Raw genomic sequence first — 16,134 nt, forward strand, 5'->3', positions numbered from 1 at the left:
AAACATCTGCATTAGACGGGATTAAACATCTGCACTAGACAGGATTAAACATCTGCATTAGACGGGATTAAACATCTGCACTAGACAGGATTAAACATCTGCACTAGACAGGATTAAACATCTGCACTAGACAAGATTAAACATCTGCACTAGACTGGATTAAACATCTGCACTAGACGGGATTAAACATCTGCATTAGACGGGATTAAACATCTGCACTAGACGGGATTAAACATCTGCACTAGACGGGATTAAACATCTGCATTAGACGGGATTAAACATCTGCATTAGACGGGATTAAACATCTGTACTAGACAGGATTAAACATCTGCATTAGACGGGATTAAACATCTGCACTAGACGGGATTAAACATCTGCATTAGACGGGATTAAACATCTGCACTAGACAGGATTAAACATCTGCATTAGACGGGATTAAACATCTGCATTAGACGGGATTAAACATCTGCATTAGACGGGATTAAACATCTGCATTAGACGGGATTAAACATCTGCATTAGACGGGATTAAACATCTGCATTAGACGGTATTAAACATCTGCATTAGACGGGATTAAACATCTGCACTAGACGGGATTAAACATCTGCATTAGACGGGATTAAACATCTGCACTAGACGGGATTAAACATCTGCATTATACGGGATTAAACATCTGCCCTAGACGGGATTAAACATCTGCACTAGACGGAGTTAAACATCTGCATTAGACGGGATTAAACATCTGCACTAGACGGGATTAAACATCTGCATTAGACCGGATTACACATCTGCACTAGACGGGATTAAACATCTGCATTAGACGGGATTAAAGATCTGCACTAGACGGAATTAAACATCTGCATTAGACGGAATTAAACATCTGCACTAGACGGGATTAAACATCTGCACTAGACGGGATTAAACATCTGCATTAGACGGGATTAAACATCTGCACTAGACGGGATTAAGCATCTGCACTAGACGGGATTAAACATCTGCACTAGACGGGATTAAACATCTGCATTAGATGGGATTAAACATCTGCATTAGACGGGATTAAACATCTGCACTAGACAGGATTAAACATCTGCATTAGACGGGATTAAACATCTGCACTAGACAGGATTAAACATCTGCATTAGACGGGATTAAACATCTGCACTAGACAGGATTAAACATCTGCACTAGACAGGATTAAACATCTGCACTAGACAAGATTAAACATCTGCACTAGACGGGATTAAACATCTGCATTAGATGGGATTAAACATCTGCACTAGACAGGATTAAGCATCTGCATTAGACGGGATTAAACATCTGCACTAGACAGATTAAACATCTGCATTAGACGGGATTAAACATCTGCACTAGACAGGATTAAACATCTGCATTAAACGGGATTAAACATCTGCACTAGACGGGATTAAACATCTGCATTAGATGGGATTAAACATCTGCACTAGACGGGATTAAACATCGGCATTAGACGGGATTAAACATCTGCATTAGACGGGATTAAACATCTGCATTAGACGGGATTAAACATCTGCATTATATGGGATTAAACATCTGCACTAGATGGGATTAAACATCTGCATTAGATGGGATTAAACATCTGCATTAGACGGATTAAACATCTGCACTAGATGGGATTAAACATCTGCATTAGACAGGATTAAACATCTGCACTAGAAAGGATTAAACATCTGCACTAGACGGGATTAAACATCTGCATTAGACGGGATTAAACATCTGCATTAGACGGGATTAAACATCTGCACTAGACAGGATTAAACATCTGCATTAGACGGGATTAAACATCTGCACTAGACAGGATTAAACATCTGCACTAGACAGGATTAAACATCTGCACTAGACAAGATTAAACATCTGCACTAGACGGGATTAAACATCTGCACTAGACGGGATTAAACATCTGCATTAGACGGGATTAAACATCTGCACTAGACGGGATTAAACATCTGCACTAGACGGGATTAAACATCTGCATTAGACGGGATTAAACATCTGCATTAGACGGGATTAAACATCTGTACTAGACAGGATTAAACATCTGCATTAGACGGGATTAAACATCTGCACTAGACGGGATTAAACATCTGCATTAGACGGGATTAAACATCTGCACTAGACGGGATTAAACATCTGCATTAGACGGGATTAAACATCTGCATTAGATGGGATTAAACATCTGCATTAGACGGGATTAAACATCTGCATTAGACGGGATTAAACATCTGCATTAGACGGGATTAAACATCTGCATTAGACGGGATTAAACATCTGCACTAGACGGGATTAAACATCTGCACTAGACGGAGTTAAACATCTGCATTAGACGGGATTAAACATCTGCACTAGACGGGATTAAACATCTGCATTAGACCGGATTACACATCTGCACTAGACGGGATTAAACATCTGCATTAGACGGGATTAAAGATCTGCACTAGACGGGATTAAACATCTGCATTAGACGGAATTAAACATCTGCACTAGACGGGATTAAACATCTGCACTAGACGGGATTAAACATCTGCATTAGACGGGATTAAACATCTGCACTAGACGGGATTAAACATCTGCACTAGACGGGATTAAACATCTGCACTAGACGGGATTAAACATCTGCATTATATGGGATTAAACATCTGCATTAGACGGGATTAAACATCTGCACTAGACAGGATTAAACATCTGCATTAGACGGGATTAAACATCTGCACTAGACAGGATTAAACATCTGCATTAGACGGGATTAAACATCTGCACTAGACAGGATTAAACATCTGCACTAGACAGGATTAAACATCTGCACTAGACAAGATTAAACATCTGCACTAGACGGGATTAAACATCTGCATTAGATGGGATTAAACATCTGCACTAGACAGGATTAAACATCTGCATTAGACGGGATTAAACATCTGCATTAGACAGGATTAAACATCTGCATTAGATGGGATTAAACATCTGCACTAGACAGGATTAAGCATCTGCATTAGACGGGATTAAACATCTGCACTAGACAGGATTAAACATCTGCATTAGACGGGATTAAACATCTGCACTAGACAGGATTAAACATCTGCATTAAACGGGATTAAACATCTGCACTAGACGGGATTAAACATCTGCATTAGATGGGATTAAACATCTGCACTAGACGGGATTAAACATCGGCATTAGACGGGATTAAACATCTGCATTAGACGGGATTAAACATCTGCATTAGACGGGATTAAACATCTGCATTATATGGGATTAAACATCTGCACTAGATGGGATTAAACATCTGCATTAGATGGGATTAAACATCTGCATTAGACGGATTAAACATCTGCACTAGATGGGATTAAACATCTGCATTAGACAGGATTAAACATCTGCACTAGAAAGGATTAAACATCTGCACTAGACGGGATTAAACATCTGCATTAGACGGGATTAAACATCTGCATTAGACGGGATTAAACATCTGCACTAGACAGGATTAAACATCTGCATTAGACGGGATTAAACATCTGCACTAGACAGGATTAAACATCTGCACTAGACAGGATTAAACATCTGCACTAGACAAGATTAAACATCTGCACTAGACGGGATTAAACATCTGCACTAGACGGGATTAAACATCTGCATTAGACGGGATTAAACATCTGCACTAGACGGGATTAAACATCTGCACTAGACGGGATTAAACATCTGCATTAGACGGGATTAAACATCTGCATTAGACGGGATTAAACATCTGTACTAGACAGGATTAAACATCTGCATTAGACGGGATTAAACATCTGCACTAGACGGGATTAAACGTCTGCATTAGACGGGATTAAACATCTGCACTAGACGGGATTAAACATCTGCATTAGACGGGATTAAACATCTGCATTAGATGGGATTAAACATCTGCATTAGACGGGATTAAACATCTGCATTAGACGGGATTAAACATCTGCATTAGACGGGATTAAACATCTGCATTAGACGGGATTAAACATCTGCATTAGACGGGATTAAACATCTGCACTAGACGGGATTAAACATCTGCATTAGACGGGATTAAACATCTGCACTAGACGGGATTAAACATCTGCATTAGACGGGATTAAACATCTGCCCTAGACGGGATTAAACATCTGCACTAGACGGGATTAAACATCTGCATTAGACGGGATTAAACTTCTGCACTAGCTGGGATTAAACATCTGCATTAGACCGGATTAAACATCTGCACTAGACGGGATTAAACATCTGCATTAGACGGGATTAAACATCTGCACTAGACGGGATTAAACATCTGCATTAGACGGAATTAAACATCTGCACTAGACGGGATTAAACATCTGCACTAGACGGGATTAAACATTGCATTAGACGGGATTAAACATCTGCACTAGACGGGATTAAACATCTGCACTAGACGGGATTAAACATCTGCACTAGACGGGATTAAACATCTGCATTAGATGGGATTAAACATCTGCATTAGACGGGATTAAACATCTGCACTAGACAGGATTAAACATCTGCATTAGACGGGATTAAACATCTGCACTAGACAGGATTAAACATCTGCACTAGACGGGATTAAACATCTGCACTAGACAGGATTAAACATCAGCATTAGACGGGATTAAACATCTGCACTAGACGGGATTAAACATCTGCATTAGATGGGATTAAACATCTGCACTAGACGGGATTAAACATCTGCATTAGACGGGATTAAACATCCGCATTAGACGGGATTAAACATCTGCATTAGACGGGATTAAACATCTGCATTATACGGGATTAAACATCTGCACTAGACGGGATTAAACATCTGCATTAGACGGGATTAAACATCTGCATTAGACGGATTAAACATCTGCACTAGATGGGATTAAACATCTGCATTAGACAGGATTAAACATCTGCACTAGAAAGGATTAAACATCTGCACTAGACGGGATTAAACATCTGCATTAGACGGGATTAAACATCTGCATTAGACGGGATTAAACATCTGCACTAGACAGGATTAAACATCTGCATTAGACGGGATTAAACATCTGCACTAGACAGGATAAAACATCTGCACTAGACGGGATTAAACATCTGCACTAGACAAGATTAAACATCTGTATTAGACGGGATTAAACATCTGCACTAGACGGGATTAAACATCTGCACTAGACGGGATTAAACATCTGCATTAGACGGGATTAAACATCTGCATTAGACGGGATTAAACATCTGCACTAGACGGGATTAAACATCTGCATTAGACGGGATTAAACATCTGCACTAGACGGGATTAAACATCTGCATTAGACGGGATTAAACATCTGCATTAGACGGGATTAAACATCTGCATTAGACGGGATTAAACATCTGCATTAGACGGGATCAAACATCTGCATTAGACGGGATTAAACATATGCACTAGACTGGATCAAACATCTGCATTAGACGGGATTAAACATCTGCACTAGACGGGATTAAACATCTGCATTAGACGGGATTAAACATCTGCCCTAGACGGGATTAAACATCTGCACTAGACGGGATTAAACATCTCCATTAGACGGGAGTAAACATCTGCACTAGACGGGATTAAACATCTGCATTTGACGGGATTAAACATCTGCACTAGACGGGATTAAACATCTGCATTAGACGGGATTAAACATCTGCACTAGACGGGATCAAACATCTGCATTAGACGGAATTAAACATCTGCACTAGACGGGATTAAACATCTGCATTAGACGGGATTAAACATCTGCACTAGACGGGATTAAACATCTGCACTAGACGGGATTAAACATCTGCACTAGACGGGATTAAACATCTGCATTAGACGGGATTAAACATCTGCATTAGACGGGATTAAACATCTGCACTAGACAGGATTAAACATCTGCATTAGACGGGATTAAACATCTGCACTAGACAGGATTAAACATCTGGACTAGACGGGATTAAACATCTGCACTAGACAAGATTAAACATCTGCACTAGACGGGGTTAAACATCTGCACTAGACGGGGTTAAACATCTGCACTAGACGGGATTAAACATCTGCACTAGACGGGATTAAACATCTGCACTAGACGGGATTAAACATCTGCACTAGACGGGATTAAACATCTGCACTAGACGGGATTAAACATCTGCACTAGACGGGATTAAACATCTGCATTAGACGGGATTAAACATCTGCATTAGACGGGATTAAACATCTGCATTAGACGGGATTAAACATCTGCATTAGACGGGATTAAACATCTGCACTAGACGGGATTAAACATCTGCATTAGACGGGATTAAACATCTGCGTTAGACGGGATTAAACATCTGCATGAGACGGGATTAAACATCTGCATTAGACGGGATTAAACATCTGCATGAGACGGGACAAAACATCTGGATGGCTCATTGTCATTCTGACCTTCCCTGAAGGTCTGAATATTGACCCTGAGTCTCCAACAACCACCAGCATCACATCATCACCTGTTTTTGTGTCATTGCATCAAAACCCACAACGTTGTCACATCACCCCCTGCTGTCCACATCCTGAACCGATTACACAGGAAGTGACGGATCCAAAAGATTCTGTTCATGAAGTCAGGCCACAGAGCATCCAAGCGGCCAGACAGGTGAGCTGACTTGAGCAGGTGTGAGCTTCACACTTGCACACACACACACACACACACACACACACACACACACACACACACACACACACACACACACACACACACACACACACACACACACACACACACACACACAGAGCTGAAGTGGGAGGGTTGCGTGGGTGACAGCAGCGGAGGGTTTGAGTCAGGAACAAGACCCTTCCTCCTGCACTTCCTGTGGTTTTCTTGAATGTCAGATTCTAGCGTTGATAAACCGACGGTTCTTACCTCAGTTTCTGTCTATTGAGATCACACACACACACACACACACACACACACACACACACACACACACACACACACACACACACACACAAACACACTCACACACACACACACACAAGCACGCACGCACGCACACACACACACCCACACACACACACACACACACACACACACACACACCTGAAAACTGAGAACTAAAAATGAAAGCATGCTACTTTGGTTGTTTGACTGATTTAAAGAGCAAGTCACCCCCTACCAGAGTATTACTCCACTCCCACTTCCTGTTTGAAAAATGCAACAAATGCTGTTGCCTAGCAGACCGAGAGGGCGGAGCCGCTAACAAATACACACACACAGGCTCACAACAATATTGTGATATCATATGGTACCAGCTAACGATCTAGGGTACCACAAATTTAAATTCAAATGCAGTGCAGAGTTTTCACCTGACAACGGCACAACACTGACAGTTTTAGGCAGAAAATAAATTTTTTTACTAAAATGCACTAAAGTACAAAACTATTGACGACACGTGTTTGCAGCACGACTAGACACGCATTTATTTAGTTCATTCCCTGCTAATTTTGAATTTGAGTTTGCAAAACCAAAAATCTATTTACATAAATTTTATTAGTTTTCTAATTTCTACATAAATGAGATAAACCTCTGTTATTTTGTTTTCTTAATCTTTAACACCGAGCCTCTGAGTCCTTCAGCTCATCCCGTCTGAACTCAGCCTGCTGGGTTGGAATCAGTAACAGAAAAAGCACATTTTATTTCAGACGGAGTGCCACAGGGACTAGTGCTCGGATCTGGAACTCCCGTTTAATTTGGGTCCAGTCACCATTAAACAGCTTAAACTTCAGGTGACTCAGTCCAGGTTACTCATATATAGTTATAATAAATCACCTTACCTAATCTCAGTTCTCCAAAACCAGGCCTGTTACTGTTTTCCTGGGCTAAAAGTAACAAACAAAAACTTAAAATGGGATTTTTTTTTTTCCGTTTCAACTGAATCAAAAATGAAACACAAGTACAGGGTTTTAGTTTCATTCTTAGAGATGTTTTCCACCACAGTTAGAATAGACATGAATTCCTGCTTAACCTTTATCTGGTTTTGTTTCACAATAAAGGAAGTTCTTAGAGTCTGACCCTGATGTAGTTGGCGTTGATGTAGCCGCTCTGTCCCAGTTCTTCCTCAGGGTTCTTCAGGATGACCCGGCTCTCAGGGTCTAAACAACAAACCACAACCACCAACCACAACAACAGTTTCAACAAAAACAACAACAGCAATCAAATCATCAACAACAACAAAAACACAATAACAACAAAAAAAACTTTATCAACAACAACAGCATTAACAAAAACAACAACATAAATCAAATCATCATCAACAACAATAACAACAACAAAAACATAATAACAACAACATAAAAAACCTTCATCAACAACAACAGCATTAACAAAAACAACATGATCTACAACAACAACATCAATAAAAACAACAATAACAACAACAAAAACACAATAACAACAACATAAAATACCTCAATCAACAACAGCAGCATTAACAAAAACAACATGATCTACAACAACAACATCAATAAAAACAACAACATCAATCAAATCATCATAAGCAACAATAACATCAACAAAAACACAATAACAACATAAAAACCTTCATCAAGAAAAACAACACTAACAAAAACAACATAATCTACAACAACATCAATAAAAACAACAACATCAATCAAATCATCATCAACAACAATAACAACAACATAAAAAACCTTCATCAACAACAACAGCATTAACAAAAACAACATGATCTACAACAACATCAATAGAAACAACAACATCAATCAAATCATCATAAGCAACAATAACAACAACAAAAACACAATAACAACATAAAAACCTTCATCAAGAACAACAGCACTAACAAAAAAAACATAATCTACATTAACATCAATAAAAACAACAACATCAATCAAATCATCATCAACAACAATAACAACAACAAAAACACAGTAACAACATAAAAAACCTCAATCAACAACAACAGCATTAACAAAAACAACATCATCTACAACATCAATAAAAACAACATCAATCAAATCATCATCAACAACAAAAACAACAACAAAAACACAATACTAACACCATAAAAAACCTCAATCAACAACAACAGCATTAACAAAAACAACATAATTTACAACAACAACATCAATAAAAACAACAACATCAATCAAATCATCATCAACAACAATAACAACAACAAAAACATAATAACAACAACATAAAAAACCTTCATCAACAACAACAGCATTAACAAAAACAACATGATCTACAACAACAACATCAATAAAAACAACAATAACAACAACATAAAATACCTCAATCAACAACAGCAGCATTAACAAAAACAACATGATCTACAACAACAACAACATCAATAAAAACAACAACATCAATCAAATCATCATAAGCAACAATAACATAGACAAAAACACAATAACAACATAAAAACCTTCATCAAGAAAAACAACACTAACAAAAACAACATAATCTACAACAACATCAATAAAAACAACAACATCAATCAAATAATCATCAACAACAATAACAACAACATAAAAAACCTTCATCAACAACAACAGCATTAACAAAAACAACATGATCTACAACAACATCAATAGAAACAACAACATCAATCAAATCATCATAAGCAACAATAACAACAACAAAAACACAATAACAACATAAAAACCTTCATCAAGAACAACAGCACTAACAAAAAAACATAATCTACATTAACATCAATAAAAACAACAACATCAATCAAATCATCATCAACAACAATAACAACAACAAAAACACAGTAACAACATAAAAAACCTCAATCAACAACAACAGCATTAACAAAAACAACATCATCTACAACATCAATAAAAACAACATCAATCAAATCATCATCAACAACAAAAACAACAACAAAAACACAATACTAACACCATAAAAAACCTCAATCAACAACAACAGCATTAACAAAAACAACATCATCTACAACATCAATAAAAACAACATCAATCAAATCATCATCAACAACAAAAACAACAACAAAAACACAATACTAACACAATAAAAAACCTCAATCAACAACAACAGCATTAACAAAAACAACATAATTTACAACAACAACATCAATAAAAACAACAACATCAATCAAATCATCATCAACAACAATAACAACAACAAAAACATAATAACAACAACATAAAAAACCTTCATCAACAACAACAGCATTAACAAAAACAACATGATCTACAACAACAACATCAATAAAAACAACAATAACAACAACAAAAACACAATAACAACAACATAAAATACCTCAATCAACAACAGCAGCATTAACAAAAACAACATGATCTACAACAACAACAACATGAATAAAAACAACAACATCAATCAAATCATCATAAGCAACAATAACATCAACAACAACACAATAACAACATAAAAACCTTCATCAAGAAAAACAACACTAACAAAAACAACATAATCTACAACAACATAAATAAAAACAACAACATCAATCAAATCATCATCAACAACAATAACAACAACATAAAAAACCTTCATCAACAACAACAGCATTAACAAAAACAACATGATCTACAACAACATCAATAGAAACAACAACATCAATCAAATCATCATAAGCAACAATAACAACAACAAAAACACAATAACAACATAAAAACCTTCATCAAGAACAACAGCACTAACAAAAAAAACATAATCTACATTAACATCAATAAAAACAACAACATCAATCAAATCATCATCAACAACAATAACAACAGCAAAAACACAGTAACAACATAAAAAACCTCAATCAACAACAACAGCATTAACAAAAACAACATCATCTACAACATCAATAAAAACAACATCAATCAAATCATCATCAACAACAAAAACAACAACAAAAACACAATACCAACACCATAAAAAACCTCAATCAACAACAACAGCATTAACAAAAACAACATCATCTACAACATCAATAAAAACAACATCAATCAAATCATCATCAACAACAAAAACAACAAAAACACAATACTAACACCATAAAAAACCTCAATCAACAACAACAGCATTAACAAAAACAACATAATTTACAACAACAACATCAATAAAAACAACAACATCAATCAAATCATCATCAACAACAATAACAACAACAAAAACATAATAACAACAACATAAAAAACCTTCATCAACAACAACAGCATTAACAAAAACAACATGATCTACAACAACAACATCAATAAAAACAACAATAACAACAACAAAAACACAATAACAACAACATAAAATACCTCAATCAACAACAGCAGCATTAACAAAAACAACATGATCTACAACAACAACAACATCAATAAAAACAACAACATCAATCAAATCATCATAAGCAACAATAACATCAAAAACAACACAATAACAACATAAAAACCTTCATCAAGAAAAACAACACTAACAAAAACAACATAATCTACAACAACATCAATAAAAACAACAACATCAATCAAATCATTATCAACAACAATAACAACAACATAAAAAACCTTCATCAACAACAACAGCATTAACAAAAACAACATGATCTACAACAACATCAATAGAAACAACAACATCAATCAAATCATCATAAGCAACAATAACAACAACAAAAACACAATAACAACATAAAAACCTTCATCAAGAACAACAGCACTAACAAAAAAACATAATCTACATTAACATCAATAAAAACAACAACATCAATCAAATCATCATCAACAACAATAACAACAACAAAAACACAGTAACAACATAAAAAACCTCAATCAACAACAGCATTAACAAAAACAACATCATCTACAACATCAATACAAACAACATCAATCAAATCATCATCAACAACAAAAACAACAACAAAAACACAATACTAACACCATAAAAAACCTCAATCAACAACAACAGCATTAACAAAAACAACATCATCTACAACATCAATAAAAACAACATCAATCAAATCATCATCAACAACAAAAACAACAACAAAAACACAATACTAACGCCATAAAAAACCTCAATCAACAACAACAGCATTAACAAAAACAACATAATTTACAACAACAACATCAATAAAAACAACAACATCAATCAAATCATCATCAACAACAATAACAACAACAAAAACACAATACTAACACCATAAAAAACCTCAATCAACAACAACAGCATTAACAAAAACAACATCATCTACAACAACAACATCAATCAAATCATCATCAACAACAATAACAACAACAAAAACACAAAAACAACAACATAAATAACCTTCATCAAGAACAACAGCACTAACAAAAACAACATCATCTACAACAACATCAATAAAAACAACAACATCAATCAAATCATCATAAGCAACAATAACAACAACAAAAACAGAATAACAACATAAAAAACCTTCATCAAGAACAACAGCAGTAACAAAAACAACATCATCTACAACAACATCAATAAAAACAACATCAATCAAATCATCATCAACAACAACAACAACAACAAAAACACAATAACAACAACATAAAAAACCTCAATCAACAACAACAGCATTAACAAAACCAACATCATCTACAACAACAACATCAATAAAAACAACAACATCAATCAAATCATCATCAACAACAATAACAACAACATAAAAAACCTCAATCAACAACAACAGCATTAACAACAACAACATCAATCAAATCATCATCAACAACAATAACAACAAAAAAACACAATACTAACAACATAAAAAACCTCAATCAACTACAACAGCATTAACAAAACCAACATCATTTACAACAACAACATCAATAAAAACAACATCAATCAAATCATCATCAACAACAATAACAACAACAAAAACACAAAAACAACAACATAAATAACCTTCATCAAGAACAACAGCACTAACAAAAACAACATCATCTACAACAACATCAATAAAAACAACAACATCAATCAAATCATCATAAGCAACAATAACAACAACAAAAACAGAATAACAACATAAAAAACCTTCATCAAGAACAACAGCACTAACAAAAACAACATCATCTACAACAACATCAATAAAAACAACATCAATCAAATCATCAACAACAACAACAACAACAAAAACACAATAACAACAACATAAAAAACCTCAATCAACAACAACAGCATTAACAAAACCAACATCATTTACAACAACAACATCAATAAAAACAACAACATCAATCAAATCATCATCAACAACAATAACAACAACATAAAAAACCTCAATCAACAACAACAGCATTAACATCAACAACATCAATCAAATCATCATCAACAACAATAACAACAAAAAAACACAATACTAACAACATAAAAAACCTCAATCAACTACAACAGCATTAACAAAACCAACATCATTTACAACAACAACATCAATAAAAACAACAACATCAATCAAATCATCATCAACAACAATAACAACAACATAAATAACCTCAATCAACAACAGCATTAACAAAAACAACATCATCTACAACAACAACATCAATCAAATCATCATCAACAACAATAAAAACAAAAAACACAATACTAACAACATAAAAAACCTCAATCAACTACAACAGCATTAACAAAAACAACATATTCTACAACAACAACATCAATTAAAACAACAATAACAACAACAAAAGCATAATAACAACAACAGAGAGACGGTGCGGTTCTTACTGGGAAGGATGGTTTTGTATCTGTCTTTCATCATGTGACCTGGGACATCCAGGTCCGCAGCGTCCACAAAGTTAGGAGGGATTTTCTGTGCGAGTGAGAAACCAGCAGCAGGTCAGACTCGAGGGGTGTGTGTGTGTGTGTGTGTGCGTGTGTGTGTGTGTGTGTGTGTGTGTGTGCGTGCGTGCGTGCGTGTGTGTGTGTGTGTGTGTGTGTGTGTGTGTGTGTGTGTGTGTGTGTGTGTGTGTGTGTGCGTGTGTGTGTGTGTGTGTGTGTGTGTGTGTGTGTGTGTGCGTGCGTGTGTGTGTGTGTGTGCGTGTGTGTGTGTGTGTGTGTATGTCTGTGTGTTTATTTCTGCACAGTAACGACTGAGGTTCATACGGTCATATTTACGTAGAATATTAATTAATTGATTTATAACAACAGCTTTTGTAAACTTCTAGATTCTAGTTAGAGACTTTCATCAGATCAACGCAAAACAAAATCTTCCAAAAACAAGCAAATAAGAGGAATTTCTCCGAGTTTCACGTGGCTGCTGTGCATGAAAAGGTTCTCCACCCACATCTCCTGCATCAGCTCAGAAAGCAACAGGTGAGAAAGCAACTGTCTCAGAGAAAGCCGGACTCTACTACATCACAGGGAAAATTTGTATTCAGGGCCCCGCCCACCTTTGGAACCTGTTGTAGGAAAGGGAGAGCCGAGTGCATCTCGGCTTGTAGAAGCTAACCGTAAGAAACTCCAGAAGGTGGTGGAACACGTTCAGGCTTGTGCTGTTTGTGGAAATAACTCATCACGGTCGCTTTTTTAACAGTCAAAGAAGAACAGTCAGAGTTGTGTTGCTGTTAACCAATCAGAGGAGGGATGTTTGCATATCATGAATATTAATGAGCAAGACTCGTAATGCTGTTGTCATCCGCCCACCACACACTCCTCCAACAAACTTCTACCCGCTGAAACAGCAGCCCTAGAACATGAAGAAGATCCAGGAACAACGAGATGTGGCAGCAGACAGAAATCAGGAGTACCTGATACTCCGCGTTCAGGGTGGTGGTGTCTGAAGCAGCTTCCTGTAACTGAGCATGTGCAAGAGGGCGGGAGGAGGTGTGGAGCAGCTGCAGCCACACCTCCTTAGGGGTGGAGACAGAGCAAACAGTCTCCGCCCCCAAAGTGCTCACATCCAGCAAGAGCGACAGGTTGGATCCCCGCCTACAAAAAACATTAAAAAGAAAACAAGTTTTATGAGACACTTTAATTTTAATTTGCAATATTTATTCTAAAATCAGAAGGAACAAAATTAACTTTAATTCGATTCCAGGTAACAGAAATGGATCAATTCATTAAATGAGGTGTAATTTAATCAATTTTACTTTAATCCAGTAATAATCTGATCTGTAACTCTCTTTTCACGTGTCTGAGCAGAACCTCCCTGAACCGTCTACAGGTGGTTCAGAACGCCTGTGCTCGGCTTCTGACCAAGTCCTCCAAACACACCCACATCACCCCGCTTCTCCTCCAGCTTCACTGGCTGCCAGTCAACTTCAGGGTTCATTTCAAGATCCTGGTTCTGGTCTATAGGGCCTCACATGGACAAGCACCATCTTACATTGGTGATCTTCTTAGTCCCTACACCCCCAGCAGGTCCCTGAGGTCCAGTGACCAAAGCCTACTGGTTGTGCAGCACCAGGCTAAAGACCAAAGGTGACAGATCATCTGCTGCTGTGGCCCCCAGACTCTGGACCTCTCTCCCCCTGAGCCTGAGATCAGTGGACTCAGTGGTCTCCTTTAAACTCACCTGTTCAGGCTTTGGTGGGACTCCATCACCTCCCTCTCCTTACTCCGCCTTTCCCGGGATCCACTGATTTCCCTCTTTCCTTACATTTTTGATCATAATTTAACAATTATTTCTAAGTTTAAACATAATTTTAATCATTTATTGAAATCTTTTTTATGTTTTATTATGTTTTTGCTTGTGAGAAGAAGCACCTAGTGATTTTTATCTTGAGAGGTGTTATAAAAGGTCTTTCTACATGAATATGTTACGATTTTATGTTTTATGTAATAAAACTGAATCAGATCTCTTTGATCAGCCTGAGACATGGTAACGAACATTTTGTTAATCTAAATGTTGATAAATTAGACCCACCTCTCCTGGAGGCGGATCGATGATTTACGAGGAGGCGTGGTCAAAGGGGGAGGTGTTACTGGCTTCTCAGCAGGAATGGGGGCGGAGCTACCTAACGACCAGCTCATCATGACCGTCTGATTGTGCAAAGGTGTGTCCGGTCTCAGCTGCTCACCTCAGCATCATGCTGCAGAAGAAAGAGGTGATTATTGAATTGGACAGACCTGGTTTCCATAACAACAGGACCGATTCTAAATCCGACCAGAA

General features: G+C 36.9%; 1 protein-coding gene across 3 annotated transcripts in view; it reads right to left on the reverse strand.

Annotated features, from left to right (window-relative positions):
• Positions 1 to 16,134, reverse strand: part of LOC107391510 (tyrosine-protein phosphatase non-receptor type 7) — a 31,263-nt gene that overhangs the window by 5,948 nt on the left and 9,181 nt on the right. For all 3 annotated transcript variants that reach the window (XM_054746281.2, XM_054746282.2, XM_054746280.2), the window contains exons 2-5: positions 15,889 to 16,054; positions 14,771 to 14,951; positions 13,749 to 13,833; positions 8,091 to 8,170 (exon numbers count right to left, since the gene is read on the reverse strand). In XM_054746281.2, the coding sequence (XP_054602256.2) occupies positions 8,091 to 8,170; positions 13,749 to 13,833; positions 14,771 to 14,951; positions 15,889 to 15,998 (456 nt within the window). In that variant the 5' untranslated portion in view covers positions 15,999 to 16,054. The remainder of the gene's footprint in view (positions 1 to 8,090; positions 8,171 to 13,748; positions 13,834 to 14,770; positions 14,952 to 15,888; positions 16,055 to 16,134) is intronic.

The sequence above is a fragment of the Nothobranchius furzeri genome, chromosome 15 (genome assembly GCF_043380555.1).
Source record: "Nothobranchius furzeri strain GRZ-AD chromosome 15, NfurGRZ-RIMD1, whole genome shotgun sequence".
Taxonomy (NCBI): domain Eukaryota; kingdom Metazoa; phylum Chordata; class Actinopteri; order Cyprinodontiformes; family Nothobranchiidae; genus Nothobranchius; species Nothobranchius furzeri.